Below are 26,698 nucleotides of genomic sequence, written 5' to 3'. Positions count from 1 at the left end.
GTAAAAGTTTTTGTTAGCTATGTCAGGAGTCAGAGGGCTAGTAAAGATTGTATTGAGCTATTGAAGGATTCCTCAGATCAGATTTGAATGGACTCCCAGGGTACGCCAGAAGTCTTAAATAAATTACATTTCATCAGTCTTCACTCGTGAACAATGCTCAATTACTAGCAATGAGTTGCACTGTCGACATGAAAATTGTAAATATTAAAAAAGCTGAGGATCTCATCTTGGATAGAATTAGGAGCCGCAAAACAAATAGGTCTGCTGGTCCACATGACATCTACTCGATGAGGGATGGGACATGTGCTTTGCCATTATCTTGAGCAACTCGCTATTGTCGGGGATTGTTCCCTTGGACTGGAAGGATGCTCACATAGTTTCGGTTTTCAAAAAGGGGGACATGTCAGTACAATGGAACTATAGGCGCATCAGTTCGACTTCAATCATGGGCAAAATGCTCTCTATGAACATCTGGATCGAGAAGGCGTTATCAGAGACATTGAACACTGCTTCTGGAAATAAAGGTTGTGTCTTACTAATCTTATCAAATATTTTGAAGAAATTACTAGGTTTGTGGAGGAGGGTAGCCTCATAGACATAGTCTACTTGGATTTTCAGAAAGCCTTTGATAAGGTACTTCACAATAGGGTACCCTACAAGAATTGTAGAATCTTATGGAATTGGTGAGAAGTTGCATTCCCGTAGGCAGAAAATGGTTATTAATGGTTGTGGATCTGCATGGAGACCGTTTACTAGTGGTGCCCTGCAGGAATAGGTTAGGGCCATCACTTTTCACTATCTTCATTAATGACCTGAATGTAGTTGTTGGAAGGAATGGTCTGCAAGTTTGTGGATGATACGAAGATTTATGCGAGTGTTAGGACTGTGGTAAGGATAAACCACTGGAAGCGGATAAATATAGTGTTATGCACATGGGCAGGACCAACACTCTACAGGGTACAGAACTGAAGTCTGTTGAAAAAGATCTTGGTGTTACAGTACACAATTCTCTTAAGGTTCATGACCAGTGCCGTCAAGTGATAGCTAAAAGAAAATAGGGTATTAGGTTGCATTGCCAAAACGATTCAATATAAAACAAAATACACCATTTTGTTCTTGTAGAAGGTGGAATATTAAGTAATAATGGTCAATGTGGACTCATTTTGATCAGCAAAGGAAGTCGGAGAGGAATTTTCCAGATTTCCCCCCTAAATTGGCTGTTAAACTTTTTCTTAAACCTCATTACATGGCTACTGGTGGGTGAGAGATTCTTGTGAAATCATGATGCTTAATTCCTGTCCATCATATGTTCCATCTTTACCACTTCAATTTTAAAGCTGTAAAAAATTTTATAAAAGTATTTTTCCTTTTATTTATTCAGCCCAATTTTATTCACTGGAGTAAGAGCTTTTTAAAAATGTATTCCTAACTACTTTACTGGTATCTACATTTCATCTCTTATTGCCGAATATTTTACAGCCTCTGACCATTATGGTAGTTGTGCAGGTGGGATTGAGGGGTGTCTATTCCTATTCGGCTTGAACCTCTTTATGCCAAAAGCCAATTACAGGAGATAAAACTTGTAATTTAAAAAGTGATTCACTGAATTTTCCCCCCAGGCTAGAGGGTAAAGTTATCACCCAATGTAGGACTATGGTAACCAGCCCAGAATCCCATGTTTGATTCTTGGTCTATACAAGACTAGCTGATCTCAGCTGGGGCAGCAGTAAGAGGGATGGGGGGGAAATCAGCCACATTTTCTCCTACAATTGCTATCCAATAAATTTCTGCTGGAAAAGAGTAGATGTGTCGAAATCAGATCAGGATACGATAGCTATTTATTATTTACTGTAAAATGCATGCAGAAAAGGGAAGCTGCAATAGCAACAGGTCCTATGACATCCTTTAGAACAGTCAAAAATCAAAATACAAACAATAATATGTGAACAGAATATAAAGTACCTTTTAGGAACAGAAATAGGCACTGGCTTTTCCATGACCTGCATTAGAGGTGGAGAAGGCAAAGAGTGGGGGGGGGGGGTCGTGGGAGGGAGAAGAGGGTGGAAAGAGAAGCAAGCAAATCAGTCTCTTGGTTATGTATTAAGAAAATGAGATCACATCATGCATGCTTTCCAAACCCTTTACATCTCCTTAAAGCAACTCCTTTTTCATATTTATTGAATAAAAATATTCTGCAGAAAATCAAAGACTAACCTGATCCCCATCACTGTCATCACTACTGCTGATTTGTAGGTCTTTTTCAAGCACCCTGAAAATAAATTTACACAAAAGGTAATAATTGGCCACGGAAATCCTAATTTTTGGAGATTTTGCCCATTTTTCAGTTACTCATCCAACAGGTTTTCTAATTCAAAATTTGCCTTTTTTTAAAAAAAGTTGAAAGGCAGAGTTGTTTCTTGTAGAGCATGGGACAATATATTCTTCTAATCCCCAGTACACTCCCTGATGATTCAGTGAGCAAACACTTTTTTTTTTTTTAAAGTGATGAACCACACAAATGAGGACGGTCCCAGTTCAATCCCTGATTTGACTTGGGACTTTTTCTGCGTTGTGTGGCTCAGTACCACATCACACAGTGCACTTAACTGTTGACCTTGGCTCTCCAGTTGTAAATCTAATAAACTGAAAATGTTCTTTGTTTACCTTATCCTGGTCAATATTTATCCCTTAACCAACACCACTAAAACAGATTAACTGGTCAGTTATCTCCTTTGCCATTTGTGGTATCTTGTACCAATTGGTTCCTGAATATGCCTACATTACAACAGTGACTACACTTCAAGAATAATTCATTGGCTGTGATGCACTTTGGGATGTCTGGAGGATGTGAAACATGATATAAAATTTTTTTTTTTTTTTCCTTCTTTCTTTATCCCATTACATACATAGAAACGGATTCCACTTACTTCTGCAAATGCCCATTTTTAAAGCACACAGAAGCTGAAATGGATATAAAGAGAATGCACATTACCTAGTGAAGCTGGAAACCACCCACTCCTCAGGTAAACCACGGTGAAATTGACTCTGAAGTGCTTTGGGACACCGAGGATGTGTTAGATGATATATAAATGCAAGTTTCTTCCCCCCCTCCTTCTTCCACAGCTGCCTGTATAATCAGAGCATATCCCTCTCGGCAGAAGGTTCAAATTCAGATCAGCCCCTGGAATTTCAGGGCCGGTCTTTTTTTTTTGGGGGGGGGGGGGGGGGGGTGGGCGGGGAGAGATTTGGTTGAAGCTAGTTGTAAATACAAGGGCCTTTCATTTCTGTGGCCTAGGTCTAAATCCAGCCTAAATTCATAGAATGAATATCCCCTTTCTCTTGGCTGCCTATAAAGATCCAATTTGAAATGAGTTTGGGCAGCTTCAATCCAATCCTTTGTGGCTGTAGGTGCACAGTTCACAGCTGCCTGTAGTTCACCACAAATTTTGACATCTTCTAAATAAACCACATAGGCAAGTGTGGGAAGTAGAAGCACAAACACCAAGGATGGTCTTTTGAGATTAGTGTTGGGCAGAATTGAAGACGCATTACCTTCTTTGAAACATGCTAAACCTGACCTGGGAGTACTTAATATTGACACTGGGTAACAAAAATAAATAAGTACTCCATTCCCCAGCACTGACATGCCATATTCACTAAAAACAGATTATCTGGTCATTATCACATTGCTGTTTGTGGGAGCTTGCTGTGCACAAATTGGCTGCCACGTTTCCTACATTACAACAGTGACTATACTTCAAAAGTACTTCATTGGCTGTAATGCGTTTTGGGACGTCCGGAGGTCGTGAAAGGCACTATATAAATGCAAGTCTTTCTTTTTTTTCTTAAAGTTCCAATCTAGAATCCCTTTCATGCTGAACCTTGGGTGGAATTGAACTAAAAAGAACTCTTCTGCAGGTACCTGTGTATGTTGTGTAGAATTAACTAAAATTTCCATTTTCAATAGTGACTACACTTCAAAAGTACTTTACTGCTTTGGGACGTCCGGTGGTCATGCAAGGTGCTATATAAATGCAAGTCTTTTCTTTCTTAAAATAGTGTTTTAGAATTACAATTATATGGCTGAAGTACTGTAAAATAATAGAATCACAGAATCTGTCTAGACCCCCATGATTTTGAACACCTCTATCAAATCTCCTCTCAGCCTTCTCTGCTCTAAGGAGAACAATCCCAGCTTCTCCAGTCTATCCACATAACTGAAGTCCCTCATCCCTGGAACCATTCTCGTAAATCTTTTCTGCACCCTATCCAAGGCCTTCACATCCTTCCTAAAGTGCAGTGCCCAGAATTGGACACAATACTCCAGTTGAGGCTGAACCAGTGTTTTATAAAGGTTCATCATAACTTCCATGCTTTTGTACTCTATACCTCTATTTATGAAGCCCAGGATCCCGTATGCTTTAACTGCTTTCTCAACCTGCCCTGCTACGTTCAACGATTTGTGCACATATAACCCCAGGTCTCTCTGTTCATGCACCCCATTTAGAATTGTACCCTTTAATTTATATTGCCTTTCCTCATTCTTACTACCAAAATGTATCACTTTGCACTCAAGTTAGTTAAACACAATTTGCCTTTAAGAAATCTGTGCTGGCTTTCCTTAATTAATCCACACTAATTAACACTGACTGTTAATTTTGTCCCGAGTTATTGTTTCTAAAAGCTTCCCCATTACCAAGGTTAAACTGACTGGCCTGTAGTTACTGGGTTTATCATTGGATACTTTTTTGAACAAGGGTGTAACATTTGCAATTCTCCAGTCCTTTGGCACCACCCCGTATCCAAGGAGGTCCTGGTGACTTATCTACTTTAAGTACAGCCAGCCTTTCTAGTACCTCCTCTATCAATTTTTATCCCATCCAGTATCTCAATTACCTCCTCTTTCACTATGACTTTGGCAGCATCTTCTTCTTTGGCAAAGACAGATGCAAAGTACTCATTTAGCACCTCAGCCATGCCCACTGCCTTCATTTGTAGGTCTCCATTTTGGTCCCTAATCAGCCCCACCCCTCCTCTTACTACCCGTTTACTATTTATATGCCTATAGAAGACTTTTGGATTCCCTTTTATGTTAGCTGCCAATCCATTCTCATACTCTCTCTTTGCCCCTCTTATTTCCTTTTTCACTTCCCCTCTGAACTTTCTATATTCAGCCTGGTTCTCACTTGTATTCTCAACCTGACATCTGTCATACGCCCCCTTTTTCTACTTCATCTTACTCTCTACCTCTTTCATCATCCAGGGAGCTCTGGCTTTGGTTGCCCTATCTTTCCCCCTCATGGGAATGTACCTCGACTGTACCCGAACCATCTCCTCTTTAAAGGCAGCCCATTGTTCGATTATAGTTTTGTCTGCCAATCTTCGATTCCAATTTACCTGGGCCAGATCCATTCTCAACCCACTGTAATTAAGTATTTTTACTCTAGATTGGTCCCTGGCCTTTTCCATTGCTAATCTAAACCTTATGATACTGTGATCACTGTTCCCTAAATGTTCCCCTATTGACTCTTGCTCTACTTGACCAACCTCATTCCCCAAAACCAGATCCAGCAATGCCTCCTTCCTCGTTGGGCCAGAAACGTACGGATCAAGAAAGTTCTCCTGAACACACTTCAGAAATTCTTCCCCCTTTCTGCCCTTTACACTATTACTATCCCAGTCTATATTAGGATAGTTGAAGTCCCCCATTATCACTACTCTATAGTTCTTGCACCTCTCCGTAATTTTTGAGGTTGTAACTAGCAGAATAGATAAGGGGGAACCGGTGGATGTGGTATATTTGAATTTTCAGAAGGCATTCAATAAGATGACACACAAGAGGTTATTAAACAAAATTAGGGCTCATGGGATTGGGGGTAACATACTAGCATGGACTGAGGATTGGTTAACGGATAGAAAACAGAAAGTAGGAATAAACGGGTTAATTTCGGGTTGGCAGGCTGTAACTAGTGGGTACTGCAAGGATCAGTGCTTGAGCCTCAGCTATTCACAATCTACATCAATGATTTGGATGAGGGGACCAAATATAATATATCCAAGTTTGCTGATGATACAAAGCTGGGTGGGAATTTAAGTTGTGAGGAGGATGCAAAGAGGCTTCAAGGGGATATAGACAGGCTAAGTGAGTGGGCAAGAACATGGCAAATGGAATATAATGTGGAGAAATGTGAAGTTATCCACTTTGGTAGGAAAAATAGAAAAGCAGAGTATTTTTTAAATGGTGAGAGATTGGGAAATGTTGGTGTTCAAAGGGACCTGGGTGTCCTTGTATACAAATCACAGAAAGTTAATATGCAGGTGCGGCAAGCAATTAGGAAAGCAAATGGTATGTTGGCCTTTATTACAAGAGGATTTGAGTATAAGAGTAAAGATGTCTTACTGTAATTATATAGGGCCCTGGTGAGACCACACCTGGAGTATTGTGTACAGTTTTGGTTTCCTTTCCTAAGGAAGGATATACTTGCCATAGAGGGAGTGCAACAAAGGGTCATCAGACTATTCCTGGGATGGGGGGGGATTGTCCTCGGAGGAGAGATCGAGTAGACTAGGCCTATATTTTCTCTAGAGTTTAGAAGAATGAGAGGTGATCTCATTGAAACATACAAAATTCTTACAGGGCTTGACAGGGTAGATGCAGGGAGGATGTTCCCCCTGGCTGGGGTGTCTAGAACCAGGGGTCACAGTCTCAGAATAAGGGGTCGGCCATTTAGGACTGAGATGAGGAGAAATTTCTTCCCCAGAGGGCTGTGGAGGCTCAGTCATTGAGTATATTCAAGACAGACATCGATAGATTTTTGGATATTAAGGGAATCAAAGGACATGGGGATAGTGCAGGAAAGTAGAGTTGAGGTAGATCATCAGCCATGATCTTATTGAATGACGGAGCAGGCTCGAGGGGCCAAATGGTCTACTCCTGCTCTTATTTCTTATGTTCCCTGCAAATTTGATCCTCTATTTCCTTCCCACTAGTTAGTGGCCTATAGAATACACCTAGTACTGTAATGGCACCTCTATTGTTTCCCATATCTAACCAAATAGATTCTGTCCATGACCCCTCCAGGACATCCTCTCTCTCCAGCACTGTAATATTTTCATTAATCAATACTGCCACCCCACCTCCTATCTTTCCTTCCCTATCTTTCCTGAACACCTTATATCCAGGAATATTTAGTACCCAATCCTGCCCTTTTTTGAGCCAGGTCTCCATTATCGCCACATCATATTCCAAAGTGTCTATTTGTGCCTGCAGCTCACCAACCCTATTTACCCCACTTCGTGCATTCACACATGCACTGTAAACCTTATCTTGGACCTTCTTGTATTCTCTCTTAGTCTGACCCCATCCAATACTGTACTATTTCTTACTCTAGTTCTATCTGTCTCTCCAATCCTTTGTGCACCTTGTTTCTCCTTTCTAATGCTACATCCTTGTGCCCATCCCCCTGCCAAATTAGTTTAAACCCTCCCGCACAGCACTAACAACCCCCCCCCCCCCCACCGCAAAGACATTGGTTCCGGCTCTGTTGAGGTGCAACCCCGGGCTGTACAGGCCCCACCCAGTTCCCCCAGAACTGGTCCCAATGTCCCAAGAATCTAAAGCCTTCCCTCCTGCACCATCTCTCCAGCCACACATTCATCTGCTCTATCCTCCTATTTCTATACTCACTAGCTCGTGGCACTGGGAGTAAAATAATCCCATCAAGGAAGATACTGCAAAAAAAAATTAACTTGTTGGCTGCGATACACTGTTAACAGGTTCACTGAGGGAAGAATTTTTTTCAAGGGCAATTTGAGAATGGCTTCACTTTACACCAAACACTGACAAATTGATAGACTGAAAAACAGTATGGTGTACAGTTCTAATCATCCTCTGGGGCAATCACCTAATTGAAGTATTAAATAGGCATGGCTGCCTGCAGAATTCAGTTGCTATAAATATCTGTAGTCTAATTTACACAGTTTAGTGTTAAATCCCAGTTGATTGCTTAATCCCATAAATCAAGCAGGAACTCGTCACTGCAGCATAATGCAAGTTAACCATTAGGCAGTTCCTTATAGGCAACATCAGATCAGCTTTCTGGACTAGATACCAACTCACTGTTTACTTCTCAATACAAATATCTTGCTTCAATTTTTCTTTTTTAAATTAGTTTACCCAAAAGTTAAATGTTTCACATGCTGTCATGTATTGTTCAATATCAGCTTTCTCTATCTTTCCGTTTACAGGAATAGAATAACTCTTACAAATCACATTTATGATGTTTTCAATTTATGATACTCTCCTTCCTCTCCTGAAAGTGCTGCCTCATTTTGGGAGTTTGGTTCTATCTGCAGTGCTATGGTACCTTACCCAAATCATAGAATCACACAGCACAGAAGGCAGCCATTCGGTCCATTGTGCCTATGCTGGCTCTTTGAAAGAGCTTTATGATTAATCCCACTCCCCTGCTCTCTCTGCATAGCCCTGCAAATCTTTCCTTTTCAGGTACATATCTAATTCCCTTTCGGAAGTTATTATTGAAACTGCTTCATCACCCTTTCAGGCAGTACAATCCAGGTCATAACAACTCACTCACTGTTAAAAAAAAAAATTCTCATCTGGTTCCTTTGCCAATTATCTTAAATCTGTGTCCTCTGGTTACCAAACCTCCTGCCAGTGGAAATAGTTTCTCCCGGTCTACTCAAAATCTCTCATAATTTTGAACATCTCTATTAAATCTACCCTTTATCTTCTTTGCTCTAAGGAGAACAATTTCATCTGCTCTAATCTCGCCACGTAACTGAAGTCCCTCATCCTTGGTACCAGTCTAATAAATCTCCTCTGTACCTTCTCCAAGGCCTTGAAATCCTTCCTAAAGTGTGGTGCCTAGAATTGGACACAATACTCCAGCTATTATTAATAGGCAATTCATTATGTGTAAGGTTAGATGATGAATGCTGGGAGGCTATTTAACCAAGGAGGAATCACATCGGAGACTGATCCTTCCCTCATCAAGCATCCCCACATGCACTTGCTGGTAGGGGTGGCAGGATAGTAATTAGGAACAGGAATCTCGTCTCATATCGGGTGGGGGTAATAATCATTCACCGAGGCCAACTATAGTGTTCACCAACACCCTGGATGAAATCAGCTAAATAATCTGGGATTGAACTAGTGACCATCACATTTCTATAACTTAGGATTATTCCACACTGCAATTAACCACCGTGGCATTGGGGAAATCTTTCTATTAATTTTTAGCGATAATGTTAAAACAACGCTGCCATTAGAGTCACGAACAATGTTCCGTCTAAGCTGTGCGCATGCAAGGTCCCGCGCAGGCCGCTCACAAGCTTTTACACTGGAAATACCGTACATGCGCAGAAGTTTAAAGGGACAGTGCAATGAAAGAAACAGGCCGTGCAGAACAAAGCGCTGCTTACAGGGAACATTGGTCACAAGTGGCATGTCTGCACCCCTCCTGCCCGCCACCAACAAGAAAAGAAACTCAGAGAAAGTATTTCAGTTCATTGCATAAAAATGTACATGTGGCTCCCTCTGAAAGATTTCGCCAGTTAAAGATTCTGAACCACCAGCATCAAATACTTATCTTAATCCAAGTTTAAAATGCCAGAGCGAGCCACTATACAGATTTAGAGCAAGCAATTTCAGAGCCTACACAATAAGGCCCTGTGGCTGCAAGCTGGGCTTTAGAGTTTATACAAATATCACTCAATACAGAAAACTTTGTGCTATCCGGAGGTGAGCTATCCGGCAATCTGGAGCCACCGGCAAAAATCAGCCGTTTTTTATTCTTTTTGTTTGTTTTTTTTGCTTTGTTTGAACAGTCAAGCTGTGCAAGGTCTGTAGCTATAGCAACAGCTTCAGCTGCAGAGCTTTAGGGCCACACCTGAGTGTTTAGAAGCTGTTGCTAAGCAACAGTGTTTGTTGTCAAATACGGAGATAAGAATCGCCGTATCTCTCAACATTAACTCTGGAGAGTACGGCACTTTTTAGGCAACGGCAGCAGCTCGGTCCCGTGGGTGCCGGATAGCACAAAGTTTCCTGTATCCAGATTATTGCTGCAAAAAAAATACCTTACTTTTCACTATTCGATTTTTCTCATTTTTTCCTCTGTGTGAAGTATCTCAACCCATGCACCCCGCCAACTTAGGGATTGCTGGAGACTGGTTTGTAGGCCTCCACCAATAACTCTTTAGGAAGCTGCTAGCAACTGTCAAAGAATAGCTGGGGAGGGGGCGGTTGACTGGTCTTCAATTTTCTTTCTCTGTGGTCGAAGTGCTTGGCCTCCTCACAAAGGGGCAGCCAAGTTCAGGGACCGACTACATTTGCATGCATGTGCATGGGGAGCAAAGGGAAGGAATAGTGCAGTCCTAAACCTCTGTCCTTCCCCTCAGTGGTTTCGTATATCAGGGCCTTCATATGCCAGCATGCTACCCATTATAATAAAGACCGTGTAGTTTTATGAATACAGGAATGGTCCCTGAACCATCCCTCTGAATGATATAAACTAATATCAGTTCACATATCTAGCATTTTATACCCTGTTTAAAGCCATAAATGTGCTAGCATCTTGATGCCAATAGACATACAGGGCACTGCGACTTTAGCTGTGGGGCAGCTCATTGTGGTTTGGCAAAGGAGGGGACAAGGAGGAAGCAAAGACACACACATTACAATACTTGTGAAATGGAACTGGAGACCAGAAACCAGTCTGTATTGTTTATAGTGGAGGAAGCAGATGGCTAAAAAGTAAAAATTAACCTTCCAAATGAGTTTTAAGAGCTGCTAATTTCTACAAAATTAAAGACATTATTGTATAAAACAGCCAATTTCTTTGACTTTTCTTGAGGGGGGGGCGGGGTGGCAGTGGAAAGCTGGCAAATGACTCCGCTCAAATCCCAGACTTTACCACTGTTTGCACTTCAGATTCCACAGTGGGGAGGGGGGGGATTATGGGAGTTTCCAGTCTTGAGTATGGGAGAGGGCTGTTATCCATACTGCACCCAGCTGTTAACTAATAGAGTTGCAGCAGATACATTCACCTGCTGGGCTGACCACCTTAGCTTCAGGAAGGAACATGCTAGCCAAATTTGAGGAACAGTACATCAGTTTAATAATTTCATAGTAGATATAACTGACACTTGTATAAGAAAAGGGACTGTGTAAGTGAATCAGTCCAGATGGTAAAAAATAGTATAGTTGCATTTTAAAGAAAATATATACTCACGATATCTCTGCTGGAGAACTTTCTGGAAGGATCTCACATTTCTCTGTAAAATAATAAAATACACATGAACGTGATAGAAGAGTAGGTTAAATTTGCAGTCAATTAATAAGAGGCCAGTATTTCTAACTGCCCAGTATCCAAATAAATAGTCTCATTTTATCGCAGTCGCACCGGGAGCAGATTTTATTAATTCATGCCAGTTATGTTGGCTCCATGAAAATGTGTGTCATACAAATTTATATTGCACGTGGAGAAATCCAGGATGCATCACTGATGAATCGGACATCACAAGCATTTGCACAATGTATTGTGGAGCGGAAAATTCTGAACCACACCCACGCAGCACCGTAGTGACACAGTGCCCAAAGCCAAGAGAAAACCAGCACATTGTTCAGATTTGTACACCAGTCTTGGCAGTTCAAACAAAACAAGGGAGCTACGAGTAAATTTTGGTCATTGTTATTCAGTTCCTAATGTAAAGCATAACATACATTTCTGACATTACAACAGTGACTACACTTCAAAAGTACTTCATTGGCAGTAAAGTGATTTAGGATGTCCTGAGGTCATGAAAGGAGCTATATAAAGGCAAGTCTTTTTCTTTTAACCAGGGCAGAGTTTGTATGATCTTGTAAGTTACTGCTAACTGGAACAAATATAAACTTTATTGATGACTACACATACACTCACTAGTTAAGCAAACCACAAGATGGAAATAAGATAGTAGCATTGTGGTGAAGTAATAATTTCATTTAAGGAATAAAGAAGCCTGAGATCAGGGTGGTTTTTGCTTCACTTCATTAGAAAAATCTGGATTGTTGTGACAAATCCACACTAGATTAGGAGCCAGCTGATTGAACTACAAGTGTCAGCGATGCTCAGTGAAACAGTCCTCAGCCAACAGCCCAACTTGAAATTGTAGCTATTCAACATTAATTCAAAGAGTGATTTAAAGAGGTTAATGCCTCCTTTATAGTGGAGGTCAGGAGCTGAACAAAAAGCATTTGGATGATTCAATTCCTGACTGGCACTGTAATCCAAGTGGATTTAGAAAAATCCGAGTTCCTGCAACAATAAATACTGCCATGCTCGTAGCCAAATTTATGTGGTCATCGCAAACCCATCTGCCCCCTGGTTGCTGTTGAAACACATTTTTTGCAGTACTTATGACTTTGTTCCTCTTGATATGGGCTTAAAGACTTTTATTAAAAAAATGTGCAAATATAGTAAAATATTCATATTTGTTTTATGTTATTTTCTTTCACCTGGTGCTTTTAGGCCCACAGCATGAGGAGCAAAGCCATAGTTAAATCCTGCAAAACTATCTTGAACAGTGGCTGGAAGGGAAGCTAAAGCAGATGTTCCCAAACATTTGCTGAGTCCTGCTTAGGAGATCCATGTTGCTTTCATGCCCCCTCCCTTTTCTAAGAAAGAGTATTTTGTAGCCCCCAGGAAGATGGCAGAGTTCATATTGGGGGGGGGGGGGGAATTGAGGGAAGCTCAAAATGTTTATGCTTATTTCAGTCATGTATTGATTGTGTGCCTCAAATAGCCAACTGCTTCAAGGATCTCTACTTTCATGCAACAATCAGAAGATGCCACAGAAATGTCTTTCACTTTAATTGATGCAGCCTCATGTAACTAGAGGAGATGCATTATGGAATGACCTCTGCATAGCATGGGATGTTTGAATTCCTGCTAATATCTAGAAGTGGACATTGGACCCATCAGAGCTGCTTCTGGTGTAACAGTAAGCGATTACTATGACAGGTGCAATCAGAGCTGCTTCTGGTACACAGTAACTGATTACTGTTGGCCAGAAACAGCTCTCATTAGGTGCAACGTCCACTTCTAGAAAATCGGCTGTGATTCAAACATCCCCCGCGCTGTGCCGAGATTGCCCTGTAATGCACCTCCGCTGACTATGCAAGGCCGCATCGGTTTCTCGGCCAGCCTGTCCTCCTCGTGCCTCCCATATAACCTGGGAATGCACCACGAGGGGGGGGTGGGGGGCACATTTCGTAGTTTGAGAACCACTGAGCTAGAGGATAGAAAGCAGGCAAACTTACAGCACCACACTGATCTCCTTTCGGTTTATAAAAAACTGTTCAATGCACACAACATTTGTTTTTACTAATGCAGTGGGGAATGCCAAAATATCCAGACACACTTTTTACTGTAATACAGCAAATTAAGGCAGCGCCTCTGCCTGCTTGACCTGAAATCGCAATCCAGAGATCTGCCATTTTCTGTGGCTGAGCTGAAATGAATGCTGTTAAGTAATTGTGAAAATGTTAAGTAATTATGGAGACACAGATTTCTATTTTTTTTTTTTTATAAACGTATGGGCTAAAGGGTCCAGCTACTATTAGAAAAGGGCAGTAATCTCAATAAAGCAGAAGCGTTATTCTACCCAGTCACACACTAAATGAAGTCAGCCTCGTGGGAACAGTTTTGCCACTATAAACTGGTTTCCACTGGAACGTCGTTTTCATCATTCGTAACAAGCATTTTAAATAGATTATACTAAACCATGATAAAATAATGAATCTTTCCAAAATACAAACTTTCTGACAAATGGATTGGTCTTCATATGCAAAGAAGTAAAAAATCTCAGTATGTTTTTGAGATTCAAACAATGAACACTACTGGTAAATCAGGCTTGAGCTATTACTCACTGTGTCCTACAAAGCCAGATGGGACATGTTGGGTGTCCTACAAGATACAAAAGAAAATACCTCTTAGTATTTTAGGTTATAAACTTCACACTTTAATTCAAGTCTGAAATTATTTTAAAAAAATAGTTTGCACAGACTGAGTTTCTCTGCATTGCAAATATTTTCCCCCAAAGCACCTTTAATAAAATTTAGGAAAAGATTAAAATGTAAGTAATTGCAACAAACACAATTTCACACAAAACACTGGATTATTGTGTTTACCTATTGGATATACTTTACGCACCTTGTTTGGGAAAGGAAATTTGGATGGTTCTGTTGTACTAGGCGTTTGGATGGCAGTTAGAGGAGGTGGCCATGAATGTGTCATTTCCTGTCAAAACACCCAAAACAAATCAATGATGAGGTTATTTTCATCTTCACAGTTGAGGGGAATCCCAAATAACAACAATGCTCAAGTCAATTTGACATTAGAGACTGCAACATAATGTAAATATATGGATAATATCTTCTCCTTCTTAGGCAGTCCCTCAGAACCGAGGATGACTTGCTTCCACATTAAAAATGAATTCTCAGGTGACTGATAAGTCCAATGCGGGACCTACAGACTCTGTCACAGATGGGGCAGACAGTGGTTGAAGGGTGGGGTGGGTGATGTGCGGGGTCGGTGTGGTGCTTGGGAAGCCAAGCGCAAGCCAACCCAAGCACCTCACCCATGGATAATATAGACATGCTGTGGTGACCCTTTTACAATGGAATCAAGAACTAATTAGGCATTACAGACATAAAACATAGCAGTAATGAAGGGGAATTTTATTAAACTACACAAGAGCTGTATTCACAAGACACTTAACATTCTTTGCATTCCTTTCCCCCACCCCGAAAAACAAGCTGTAGACGGAAAGCCTGGGCTAGAGTGCTCATGAGTCACTTGGTTAAGGAACTGGCTTAAGGACAGAAAACAGTGAGTTGTAGTAAATGGCTGTTTTTCAGACTGGAGGATGGTAGACAGTGGTGTTCCCCAAGGGTCAGTGCTGGGGCCACTGCTTTTTTTGATATAATAAATGACCTGGATATTGGAATACAAAGTAGAATTTCTAAATTTGCCGATGACACCAAACTTGAGGGCGTGGCAAACGGTGAGGATGATACCAATTGACTGCAACAGGACATAGAAAGGCTAGCAGAATGGGCTGACAAGTGGCAGATGGCATTTAATACAGAGAAGTGTGAGGTGATGCATTTTGGCAGAAGGAACAGGGAGAGGCAATATACACTTAATGGCACAGTTTTAAAGAGTGTGCAGGGACAGAGGGGCCTGGGAGTTAATGTGCATAGGTCCCTGAAGGTGGCAGGGCATGCTAGTCATAAGGGGAGAAATTCGGTTGGTTGCGCCACTGATTAACGCCTGAAGAGGCCGAAAACTGGGGCGTTAGCCAATTTCCGGGCGGGCACAAGGTGCCTAGCCCCATATTGAGCATGCATTTAGCGCCGGCGCTAAATCTTAGCGCCCGCTCATGGGCGCAGGCTGATTATGATGTCATTTGAGTGTGCAACGCCTTTTGGGTGCCCCGGACTGGAAATTCAGTGGCACCCCCCTCCGTAGCGCCTGGCGCTAATAGTGACAGCTTACCTGGACATTACCAAGTCGCTCTCGGGCTGGAGGAACGTTATTTAAAAGGGGACTGGCGTGGTTTAAAAGCGGCAGCCATTTTTGGTGCACAACTTCCTCGAGAGCTACAAAGAGTTGCTGAGCTGCACACACAGCCAGTTGACCACTGAGCCAGCGCAGGCAGACGATCTTCAGCCTTCTGACCATCACCTTGCTGTTGGTGAGCCTTGACAACAGGGAACCTTCCTGTGGGCACTTATTATGGGGGCTGCATTGGAGGGGAACATCCTGCTGCTGAATCATCTGGAAAGGGCACAGACGCTGGGAGAGGGGGGCGGGCATGGCCAGACGGAGGAGGGCCAACAGACGTCACCACAGCAGACCTTACGCTGGCAGGGTTTTCCAACAGCAGTTTTCCTACATGAACATGCCGGAGGAGCAGTGTGTCAGAAGGCTGCGATTTAGAAAGGAGGTGGTGACTGAGCTGTGCCAGCTGCTTCAGCCAGATCTGCAGCCTCAGATTAAGGTGCAGGACATCTCTGTCGGTGGCTGAGAAGATGCCTGCTGGCCTGAACGTCTACGCGAGCGGCTCTTCTCAGGCTGCGCGTCAGAGGCTGATCAGAAGTAGCTTCTAGGCCCCTCTCACGGAATGCTTGCTGCCATTCCAAGAACAGGAATGGAACCGGTCTGACACCCCCAAGCCTGTGAAGGGCAAGATGCATGTAAATAGAAGGCATGGCCATTGTAAATGAAGAAAGTGTTTCTTACCCAAAATGTGGTTCCTTCAAACAGGAGAAAGCTATGGCAACAGAAAGCAAAACTAATACACTGACACATAACTGCCTCTCACACCCGGGAGACTGTCCAAAACATAAATCACATTCCGGCCATCTTCCTTGGCCTTGATTCCACTGTGCCAACCAAAGCATCCAATGCCCCATCAGTGAGGCGTTCCACCCTCTGCCTCACCCTTTCCATTTCTTGCTAGGCTGGTGCGCCACAGGTAGGCTCCCACCGCTTTGAAGGCCTACAAGGCAGTGAGTGTGTCTGGTGATGCCAATTGACCTGCCCCTTTAAGAGCTGGCCGGCCCCAGTGTGTCTCAAGGAAACTGATTATTGAAAGCACCTGTGCTGCGCCCCGCCGCCGCTAAATTGGGTTGCGCCCCCGGGTTAGCGCCTTAAGAGCCTCGTGCAGCGCCTGATTTAGCGCCACAATCACCCTCAGGGGCGCAACGACCCAATATCGCGCCAGGTGGCGCTAAATCGCAACTGGCGCTAGGCTTTGCGCTTCGCCAGAACTAGCGCCCCAAACGGGGCTATACCCAATTTGTCCCCCATAGAGTTATACAGCACAGAAAGAGGCCCTTCGGCCCATCGCGTCCGCGCCGGCCATCAAGCCCTGTCTATTCTAATCCCATTTTCCAGCATTTGGTCCGTAGCCTTGTATGCTATGGCATTTCAAGTGCTCATCCAAATGCTTCTTGAATGTTGTGAGGGCTCCTGCCTCTACCACCCTTTCAGGCAGTGAGTTCCAGATTCCAACCACCCTCTGGGTGAAAAAGATCTTCCTCAAATCCACTCTAAACTTCCTGCCCCTTACCTTGAATCTATGCTCCCTTGTTATTGACCCCTCTACTAAGGGAAAAAGTTCCTTTCTATCCACCCTATCTATGCCCCTCATAATTTTGTACACCTCAATCAGGTCCCCCCTCAGCCTTCTCTGCTCCAAGGAAAACAACCCCAGCCTGTCCAGTCTTTCTTCTTAGCTGAAGCGCTCCAGCCCAGGTAACATCCTGGTGAATCTCCTCTGCACCCTCTCCAAAGCAATCACATCCTTCCTATAGTGTGGCGACCAGAACTGCACACAGTATTCCAGCTGTGGCCTAACCAGTGTTTTGTACAGCTCCATCATAATCTCCCTGCTCTTATATTCTATGCCTCGGCTAATGAAGGCAAGTATCCTATATGCCTTTTTAACCACCTTATCCACCTGTTCTGCTGCCTTCAGGGATCTATGTACATGCACACCAAGGTCCCTCTGATCCTCTGTCTTTCCTAGGGTCTTACCATTCATTGTGTATTCCCTTGCCTTGTTAGTCCCTCCAAAATGCATCACCTCACACTTTTCAGGGTTAAATTCCATTTGCCACTGTTCCGCTCATCTGACCAACCCATCTATATCGTCCTGCAGACTGAGGCTACCCTCCTCGCTATTTACCACCCCACCAATTTTCGTGTCATCTGCAAACTTACTGATCATACCTTTTACATTCACATCCAAATCATTAATGTAGACCACAAACAGCAAGGGACCCAGGAATGAGAGAGTGGTTAGCAAAGCATATGGGATCTTGGGTTTCATAAATAGAGGTATTGAGTACAAAAGTAGAGAAGTTATGCTGAATCTTTATAAAGCACTGGTTAGACCACAACTGAAGTATTGCATCCAGTTCTGGTCACCACACTTTAGGAAGGATATGAAGGCCCTTGAGAGGGTGCAGAGGAGATTACCAGAATGGTTCCAGGGATGGGGGAATCTTAGCTACAAGGACAGGTTGGAGAAGCTGGATTTGTTTTCATTAGAGCAAAGGAGGTTGAGGGGTGATTTGATGGAGGTGTACAAGATTATGACGGGTTTGGATAGGCTAGAGGGGGAAAGGCTGGTCCCACTAGTTGATGGCACAAGGACTAGGGGACACAGATTTAAGGCTTTGGGCAAGAGATACAGGGGGGGAACGAGAGGAAATTTTTTTCGCAGCGAGGGGTGAGGACCTGGAACTCGCTGCCGACGGAAGTGGTAGAAGCGGACACACTCAATGTTTTCAAGGGGAGACTGGACAGAAATTTGAGGGAAATAAACTTGTAGAGCTACGGGGATAGAGCGAGGGAATGGGACTGACTGGATTTTGCTCTACAGCGAGCCGGCAGGGACGCGATGGGCCGAATGGCCTCCTTCTGTGCTGTTATGACTATGACTTGTAGGCCTTCGTGGCTGGTAAGAGTGGTTTGGCAGAGGCCTGGCTAGAAAGCAGTGGCAATATCACAGGGCAACATACGGTTAAGTGAGAGAAAAAGACTGAAATACAACGGAGAAATGTAAAAGTGCTAAAAAGAAAGCTTGCCAGAAAAGGAGACAGAAACCAAAGAAGCAGTCTACTCCTCTTAATTCAAAATTGCTCAAGTCACATTGTGAGCAATAACTTCCCACTACATGCAGTGTGGCAACATTGTTGATTTAGTTTTGCACAATAAAGAAACCTGTACAAATTGTGTATACCACAAGATTAAAACTAGTCATTTACTTTCATCGAAGACAATGGAAATGAAAATCGTGAGATGTATATAATGGGCAGCTGAATAAATATCGCTGTTTTACATCATCACAAGTCAAAATTACCCCCAAAGGCCATGAGTTCAAATCCTACCACAGCAAGATGTGAAAATGAATTCTGGTAATTGTGAGCTAGCACCACAAATATAACCATGAAAGCTTTCAGATCATAAAAAACAAACTAGTTTGCTAATGCCCTAACCATAGGGAGTGTCTAGAATGCCTCTCAAATTTTAAAAGATTTGCTACTTCAAAGCAACTTACCATTGTCACGCACATCCTGAGAATTAAAAAAAAAATGACCACTATATAGCTGCATTTTCTATCAAAATCAATGACTAGATATATCTGGTTTGTATAAAGAGCCAAAATAGTTTTGTTACTTATTCAATCCACATTGGTTACCAGATCATCAACTGGCTTCAGATGGACAGTTGCCATTAATTAAAAGTTGAATGATTACTAGGCTCCTAGAAGGCCTGGGAATAAATAGGACCTGTACAGGCACCTTGTGTTTTTAACCACTTCACTTTCATAAAGCCGAGGTCAAAAGTAAAAAAAATCATAACCTTTAGACTGCAAGTCATTATATTTCTTAGACTAACTATACGGCACTCATTTATTCAGCAAGGTGAAGAGGATTTAAATGGTTAACACAAATATAGACTATAACAAACTGAGTTTAAGCAGCACCAGAATTAACTCCCGTTTCTACATAAAGATGGTAATCATTTGGTCTACTGAACTCTTCATTCCCATGTTTACTGAACAAAATCTAGCCATTTCCTAAAGTAGAATGTCCCCATGTGCTGCTCAGAAAAATAGCACTGGTTTAAAAGCAGCGTGGATTCTAGTCTATAATTTGCTTTTGACTGTGCTCCCAACCATAAACTACTGGTTTCTTTTCAGTTCAACTTTGTACTCTGAACAGCTCTTCTAGAGCCATTTTGACCAGCGTGAAAACATAGTTAAACTTTACTATTTTTCTTGAGAAGTAACTGCATTAATCTATAACACTTTTATTTGTTTTTTTAGACGATAACCTAATTGAAGGCCAATCTTCTGGTTCAGGTAGGTAGAAAAGATCTCAGGGTAGAATTTCCACTTTGGGCGCAATGGGCAATCCGGGTGCAAATTGCGCTCAAAATTGTGTTAATTTTCCAAATTGATTTTATGGTTCAAGTTTCTGCTCAAACTCATTTGCATAATCACAAACATAAAATCTTCCATGACCCAGTGCAATCAGGCATCATTTTGGAATGTAACTGTTTATTGTGCACATGGGCAGCCACGTTTCCCACATTACAACAGTGACTCCACTTCAAAAGTACTTCATTGGCTGTAAAGCACTTTGAGACGTCCGGTGGTCGTGAAAGGCGCTATATAAATGCAAGTCTTTCTTTAACATAAGAACATAAGAAATAGGAGCAGGAGTAGGCCAATCGGCCCCTCGAGCCTGCTCCGCCATTCAATAAGATCATGGCTGATCTGATCCTAACCGCCAATCCACTATCATAGAACCATCTCCTGAATCTAACAGAATTAGACACACGAAATAGGAGCAGGATCAGGCTACACGGCCCCTGGGCCCGCTCCCCACAGGGCCATGACCGATCCGAACCTAGTCTCATGTCCAAATTCCTGCCTGCTCCCCGTAACCCTTAACTCCCTTTACTTCTAGGAAACTGTCTATTTCTGTTTTAAATTTATGTAATGATGTAGCTTCTACAGCTTTTTGGGGCAGCATATTCCATGGACCTACCACCCTCTGAGTGAAGTAGTTCCTCCTCATCAGTTTTGAAAGAGCAGCCCCTTATTCGAAGACTATGCCCCCTAGTTCTAGTTTCACCCATCATCGGGAACATCCTCCCCGCATCCACCTGATCCAACCCCTTCACAATCTTATATGTTTCAATAAGATCGCCTCTCATTCTTCTGAACTCCAATGAGTAGAGTCCCAATCTACTCAACCTCTCCTCATATGTCCATCCCCGGCCTATAGTTTCCAGCCTTCTGTCTACTGCCCTTTTTAAATAAGGGTGTTACATTAGCAGTTTTCCAGTCTGCCGGGACCTTTGCCGAGTCCAGGGAGTTTTGGAAAATTATTACCAATGCATCCACAATCCTTACTGCCACTTCCCTCAAGACCCTAGGATGTAAGCCATCAGGTCCAGGTGATTTATCCACCTCGAGTCCCATTATTTTACCGAGTACCACTTCCTTAGTGATTTTGATCGTGTTTAGCTCCTCCCCCCCTTTAGCCCCCTGTTTGTCCAGTGTTGGGATATTCTTAGTGTCTTCTACTGTAAAGACTGATACAAAATATTCACTCAGTGTTTTTGCCATCTCCATATTTCCCACCATTAATTTCCCGGTCTCATCCTCTAAGGGACCAACATTTACTTTAGCCACCCTTTTTCTTTTTATATAACTATAAAAACTCTTACTATCTGTTTTTATATTTTTTGCTAATTTACTTTCATAATCTATCTTCCCTTTCTTAATCAATCTTTTTGTTATTTTTTGCTGTCTTTTAAAGTTTCCCCAATCCTCTATCCTCCCACTAGATTTGGCTACCTTATATGCCCTTGTTTTTAGTCGAATACTATCCTTAATTTCTTTACTTAGCCACGGAGGGCTGTCTTTTCTTTTACACCCTTTTCTTCTCAGTGGAATATATATTTTTTGGAAGTTGTAAAATAACTCCTTAAATGTACACCACTGATCATGTATCGTCTTACCCTTTAATCTATTTTCCCAATCCACTCTACTCAATTCCACTCTCATACCTTCATAGTCTCCTTTATTCAAGCTTAGCACGCTTGTTTGAGATCCAACCTTCTCACCCTCTAATTGAATATGGAATTCAACCATGTTATGGTCACTCATTCCAAGGGGATCCTTTACTAGGACATTTTTAATTAATCCTGTCTCGTTACACAGGACCAGATCTAAGGTTGCTTGCCCCCTGGTCGGTTCAGTTACATACTGCTCAAGAAACCCATCCCTAATACACTCAATGAACTCATCCTCAAGGCAGCCCTGCCCAATTTGATTTGTCCAATTAATATGATAGTTAAAATCCCCCATCATTATAGATTTCTTTCTCTTGTTTTCCCTCTTTATTAAAAAAAATTGTAACATACTTAAGAGTGGTAAACTAGTTTTTAAATATCTAAAATTAGAATCATTTACTAATTTCATTGGTGTACAGTAGTTAGTTTCTTAGTAAATTAAGTATTTTTTAATATTTAAAAACTATTAAAAGGTGCCTATTAGTGCCTTTGCACCTGAAAAAAGCTGCTTAATTTTAAGAGCCTCCTCAAAGGGCTGTAAACGGACACAATTAGCGGAAAGCTGCCATGGTGATTAATTTGATCTGGGGGCATGGCCAGTTTTGTGGGTGAATCGTAGAAAATTTATGGCATCCTATCTGTGCCGGCCAAAAAAGAGCTATCCAGCCTAATCCCCCTTTCATCTCTTGGCCCATAGCCTTGTAGGTTATGGCATTTCAAGTGCATATCCAAGTACTTTTTAAATGTGATGAGGGTTTCTGCCTCTACCACCCTTTCAGGCAGTGAGTTCCAGACCCGCACCATCCTCTGGATGAAAAAGGTTCTCCTCAACTCCCCTCTAATCTTTATACCAATTACTTTAAATCTATGCCCACTAGTTATTGACTTCTCTGCTAAAGGAAATGGGTCCTTCCTATCCACTCTATCTAAGCCCCTCAAATTTTCTACACCTCAATTAAGTCTCCCCTCAGCCTCCTCTGTTCCAAAGAAAACAACCCCAGCCTATCCAATTTTTCCTCATAGCTACAATTCTCTAGTACTGGCAACATCCTCGTCAATCTCCTCTGTACTCTCTCTAGTGCAATCACATCTTTCCTGTAATGTGGCGACCAGAACTATACGCAGTACTCTAGCGGAGGCCTAACTAGTGTTTTATACAGTTCAAGGAGAATCTCCCTGCTCTTATATGTTATGCCTCAGCTAATAAAAGAAAGTAGCCCGTATGCCTTCTTAACCACCTTATCTACCTGTCCTGCTACCTACACCTGGGAAAATTCCCCTGCTCTTCTTCGAAATAGTGCCATGGGATCTTTTACGTCTGTCTGAGAGAGCAGACGGGGCCTCAGATTAAAATTCTCTGAAAGATGGCACCTCTGACAGTGCAACATTCCTTTGATACACCACTGGAGTGTCAGTGTCTGGAGAGAGGCTTGAACTCATAACCTTCTGATTAGAGGTGAGGGTGCTACCACTGAGCCAAGGCGGACATGCAATGTGAATTCAGAAGCTGGCTTGGCTCTCAGCGATTGAACATCTCATCAATATTTACTGTCTGGGCTCATACAGGAAGAATGCCATTAAAGTGAGACACCGAAGAGCTGCCAGCAACCAAGGAACCAAATGCTCACCCAAGTTGCTGTCTGCAGGAAAAGAGGGGCAAGGTGAAAAAAGTTGTGGGTAAAATGTAGTACCTAGTAAATGTAGACATGGAAAGACACAGAAACCTTAATTATAATTCAGAAATGTCTTGCTATAAAGTAAAATTGATTTCTTGAAATGGAAATTTAAAAAAAACGATTAACAAGGATAAAAATATCAACCAAGTGCAGAAGGCAGACTTGGAGGAGTTACTGCACCACACAGTATTAAACAGTATAAGAGAGCCCCCATTGTTATAGTGTACCTTTGGCACATTGGTGACATGCTCAAGACTTTACTGTCCACCATTAAAATAAATGAGTCACACTGTGGTGTCAACAGTAGGCAAGGCTACCTCCACCATGTGGGCTTACACTGATTTTGCTGTGTACCAACCACAGCACAACAAGAGCTATCACAAAGGACTTTTATTTAACTTGTTTGGGCAATCTCCTGCACGGGCATTCCGCTGGCTGATTTCAGTGTTCTACGGACAAGAAACTGGCAGAGCACACTCCATACACACATGGAGTTCTGCCACGAATCCCACTCCCATCACCACCCACCCCCCCCCCCCCCCCCCACCCCCACCAATGGGGGTGAGCAAGCACTACGATACAAATGGTGCCAGTACTGTACTGGCAAAAGCCGTACAATTGTGGCATAAATGGTTTGTTCATCCAACCTCATCACAGCTGTGCTCAGTAACTTCTCCAAAGTAGTTTGGTTCTCCTGAGCAAATGTCATCAGCAATCACTGTTTGGAACAAAATACTGGAATAAAACATTCTTTGCAACTTCTTTTAAAAAAAAAGGAACAAACAATGCTGGCGTCTAGTGCAGATGCTACTGACTTGTAATGGCAGAAACAAAAAGAACAAATTCATTGAAATGGTACATGACTGACCTAGGGGACTTTGATATTTTTCTACCATTCTAGTAACTAAACAAACAGATCCTTGGATAAATAGAATTTAAGTCCTAAAAACATTTCATGAAAGATGCCTTTTTGTACAGGAGTGTGTGCATTCAACTCACATCAGTGCAGTTACTGCCAAATATTTTTGAATAGCTTTTTTTGAAACTTTTCAGAAGCCCCGGTTCCTGAGCTTATTTAGAATACATTGCTCAGTACTACATACAAAAATGCACATTAGAAATTTGTGATGGACAATTCAGCAGGAATTATACGGCCATTGAGAACTCCAAATATCTAGGCCTGCAGTAGAATACATATTGCAGCGTAGTCTCAGTATTAGGTCGGTAAGCTTATTAAAGTAATGTGCGTCAGTACAGTATCAAGTTACCCCTTATCTATAACAGCAGTAACAGACCAGTATAAAAACAAGGCAGCACTGAAAAAAAATTAAGTGCAGAGAAATGCTAGACCTTACCTTTAGGATTTCTTCAACGCAATTGACTTCATTTGATATCGTTTCCTGCAAGAAAGGAAAATTACAGTATTCAATGAATATAATTGACAATGAAACACTGAAGAAATCACAATTATCAAGTGGAAAGCCAAAACAGCTTCAGTTGTGTATACAATGACAGTAAAATAAATCCCTTCGTGGTGAAATATTGACTGGTGAAACTTGCTGAATTTATTCATTTTTAGCTAAATTATTTTAATTGGAAGCAAGCCAACAGGCTATATAGGGCAAAATAACTGTAGTGCCACTTCTAGAGCACTTTATTTATTTAATTTGATAAATTTATTAATTAAATGTATTTAATTATAAGTTGTGAGCTCCTCACAATGCTCTCCCAGTGTGGCCACCCTGTAACCAGAGATTATTCTAGAAGCCTGGGTAGAAATATCAATGTAATTACTGTAGAAATTATTTTTTTACATTATTGCTTGTTCATTTTATGTGCTGTCTTTTTTATGTCTTTTATTTATTTTATGTCTGCTTTATTTATATTTAAAAGTATGTATGCGTGTATATGTCGGTATGTGTTTTTTTGTGATGGCGCCGATGAAGATGGCTGCCATCCTTGCGAGCTCCGTGCGTACCAGGCAGCTAAGTGTTCTTGCTGCTTGGTAACCTCGGCTCGTCAAGAAAAAAGCATTTCACTGACTAGATTACACTTCTTGTATTTAGTTATGTGACCAATAAAATTGAAATTGAAATTGAATAGAGTACAAGTGGTTTGGAAGCCCCAACAGCTTTTGATCATTATTTTTAACCAAATACTGCCAACGTATTATACTTAAAAAAAACTTCAAAAGTGGCAGGAATGGTGGCTCATATCTTCTGCTATGCCCTTCAATTCACCTCATTGGCAAATTGTCAGAGTCACAGCCCAATCTCGTCCAATACACAGTAGCAGATAGGGGCCTCATCTCGTTTGTCAACTGACTGTGTATACTGTTTAAGTGGCGTCAGGTGGACTCACATTTGAGATCCGTGTGGATCATTTCAGAGATAATCATGGTTCTTTAGGATCAGTCCCAGTTCCTGGACTGCTAGTGGCAAGTCAAACAGCTGACTGGGTCCTATTGTGAACAGCAAAACCCAGTCAAGGAGCATTAATTCTACATCATTTGGCAGGGTTAGAGTAGAGGTTAAATGCATGAGGTGATCCAGGAGCATACAGAACCTGGGACAATTTCAGTTGTATATTGCAGGTCTTCTGTAGTTTTTAAAACACAGATGAATACAGTAAACAAGTTTCAAAGTGGAGGTTTTCCATCTGCCCGATAGCAGCCATCAACTTTTTGAACAATATTTTACTAAATAACCAGGCTTATCAGAGGTTAGTTGCTTCTCAAGGAAACTGAAGCTTAAAGTGAGTTATTTTTGCCCTGTGTAACAAACACATTGGTAAAGCCACATTTGAAACATTAATTTTGGATCCCCTATACAATGGAGGGGATCCAGGGAACAGCAACAAAGGTAATTCCAGGAGTTGGGGGGGGCTAGATTATTAAGAGGCCCTCAGAATTGTATTGTCATTTAATAGGAGAACAGAGACCCCAGAAATGATCCATGTCTTTAAAAATGGTGAAAGGAATGGATGATATAAATAAGAGGGGCAGGGGGGGGGGGGGGGGGGGGGAAAGAGGCAGATAGGGAGGGAGGCAGACAGGGAGAGAGGGAGAGGGATGAGATAGAAAGATACAATATTTGCTATATAAGTTTGTGTGTGCACGCTACTTTGACAATTGTGTGGAATAAAAACTTAACCCTTTGCCAAGGTTTGTCTTGGGGGGAAAAAACCATGAATTGTCATTTCAGTAATATTGCTAAACAGGAACAGTAGAGCAATAACAACATGTTTGGTGTAGTGTAACAGAGTTCTGCACAGTGGTAGGTCACGACCTCATGACTGCAATCCACTATACTGTTCAGTTCCTCATCAGAGAGAGCTAACCATGCTAGACTACTCTCG

The 26,698-nt window shown here is 42.0% G+C and overlaps 1 protein-coding gene across 4 annotated transcripts in view; it reads right to left on the bottom strand.

Annotated features, from left to right (window-relative positions):
- The window catches only part of LOC147123034 (AF4/FMR2 family member 1-like), a 179,247-nt gene that overhangs the window by 37,861 nt on the left and 114,688 nt on the right, over positions 1–26,698 (bottom strand). For all 4 annotated transcript variants that reach the window (XM_085963992.1, XM_085963982.1, XM_085963972.1 and 1 more), the window contains exons 4-9: positions 24,697–24,741; positions 14,214–14,300; positions 13,931–13,967; positions 11,253–11,295; positions 2,215–2,269; positions 1,963–2,000 (exon numbers count right to left, since the gene is read on the bottom strand). In XM_085963992.1, coding sequence (XP_085820118.1) covers positions 1,963–2,000; positions 2,215–2,269; positions 11,253–11,295; positions 13,931–13,967; positions 14,214–14,300; positions 24,697–24,741 — 305 coding nt within the window. The remainder of the gene's footprint in view (positions 1–1,962; positions 2,001–2,214; positions 2,270–11,252; positions 11,296–13,930; positions 13,968–14,213; positions 14,301–24,696; positions 24,742–26,698) is intronic.

The sequence above is a fragment of the Somniosus microcephalus genome, chromosome 2 (assembly GCF_052327205.1).
Source record: "Somniosus microcephalus isolate GS21.2 chromosome 2, FLI_Smic_1.0, whole genome shotgun sequence".
NCBI classification, from domain to species: domain Eukaryota; kingdom Metazoa; phylum Chordata; class Chondrichthyes; order Squaliformes; family Somniosidae; genus Somniosus; species Somniosus microcephalus.
The sequence above is the reverse complement of the archived record's forward strand: the minus strand, read 5'-3'. Positions and strand labels throughout refer to the sequence as shown.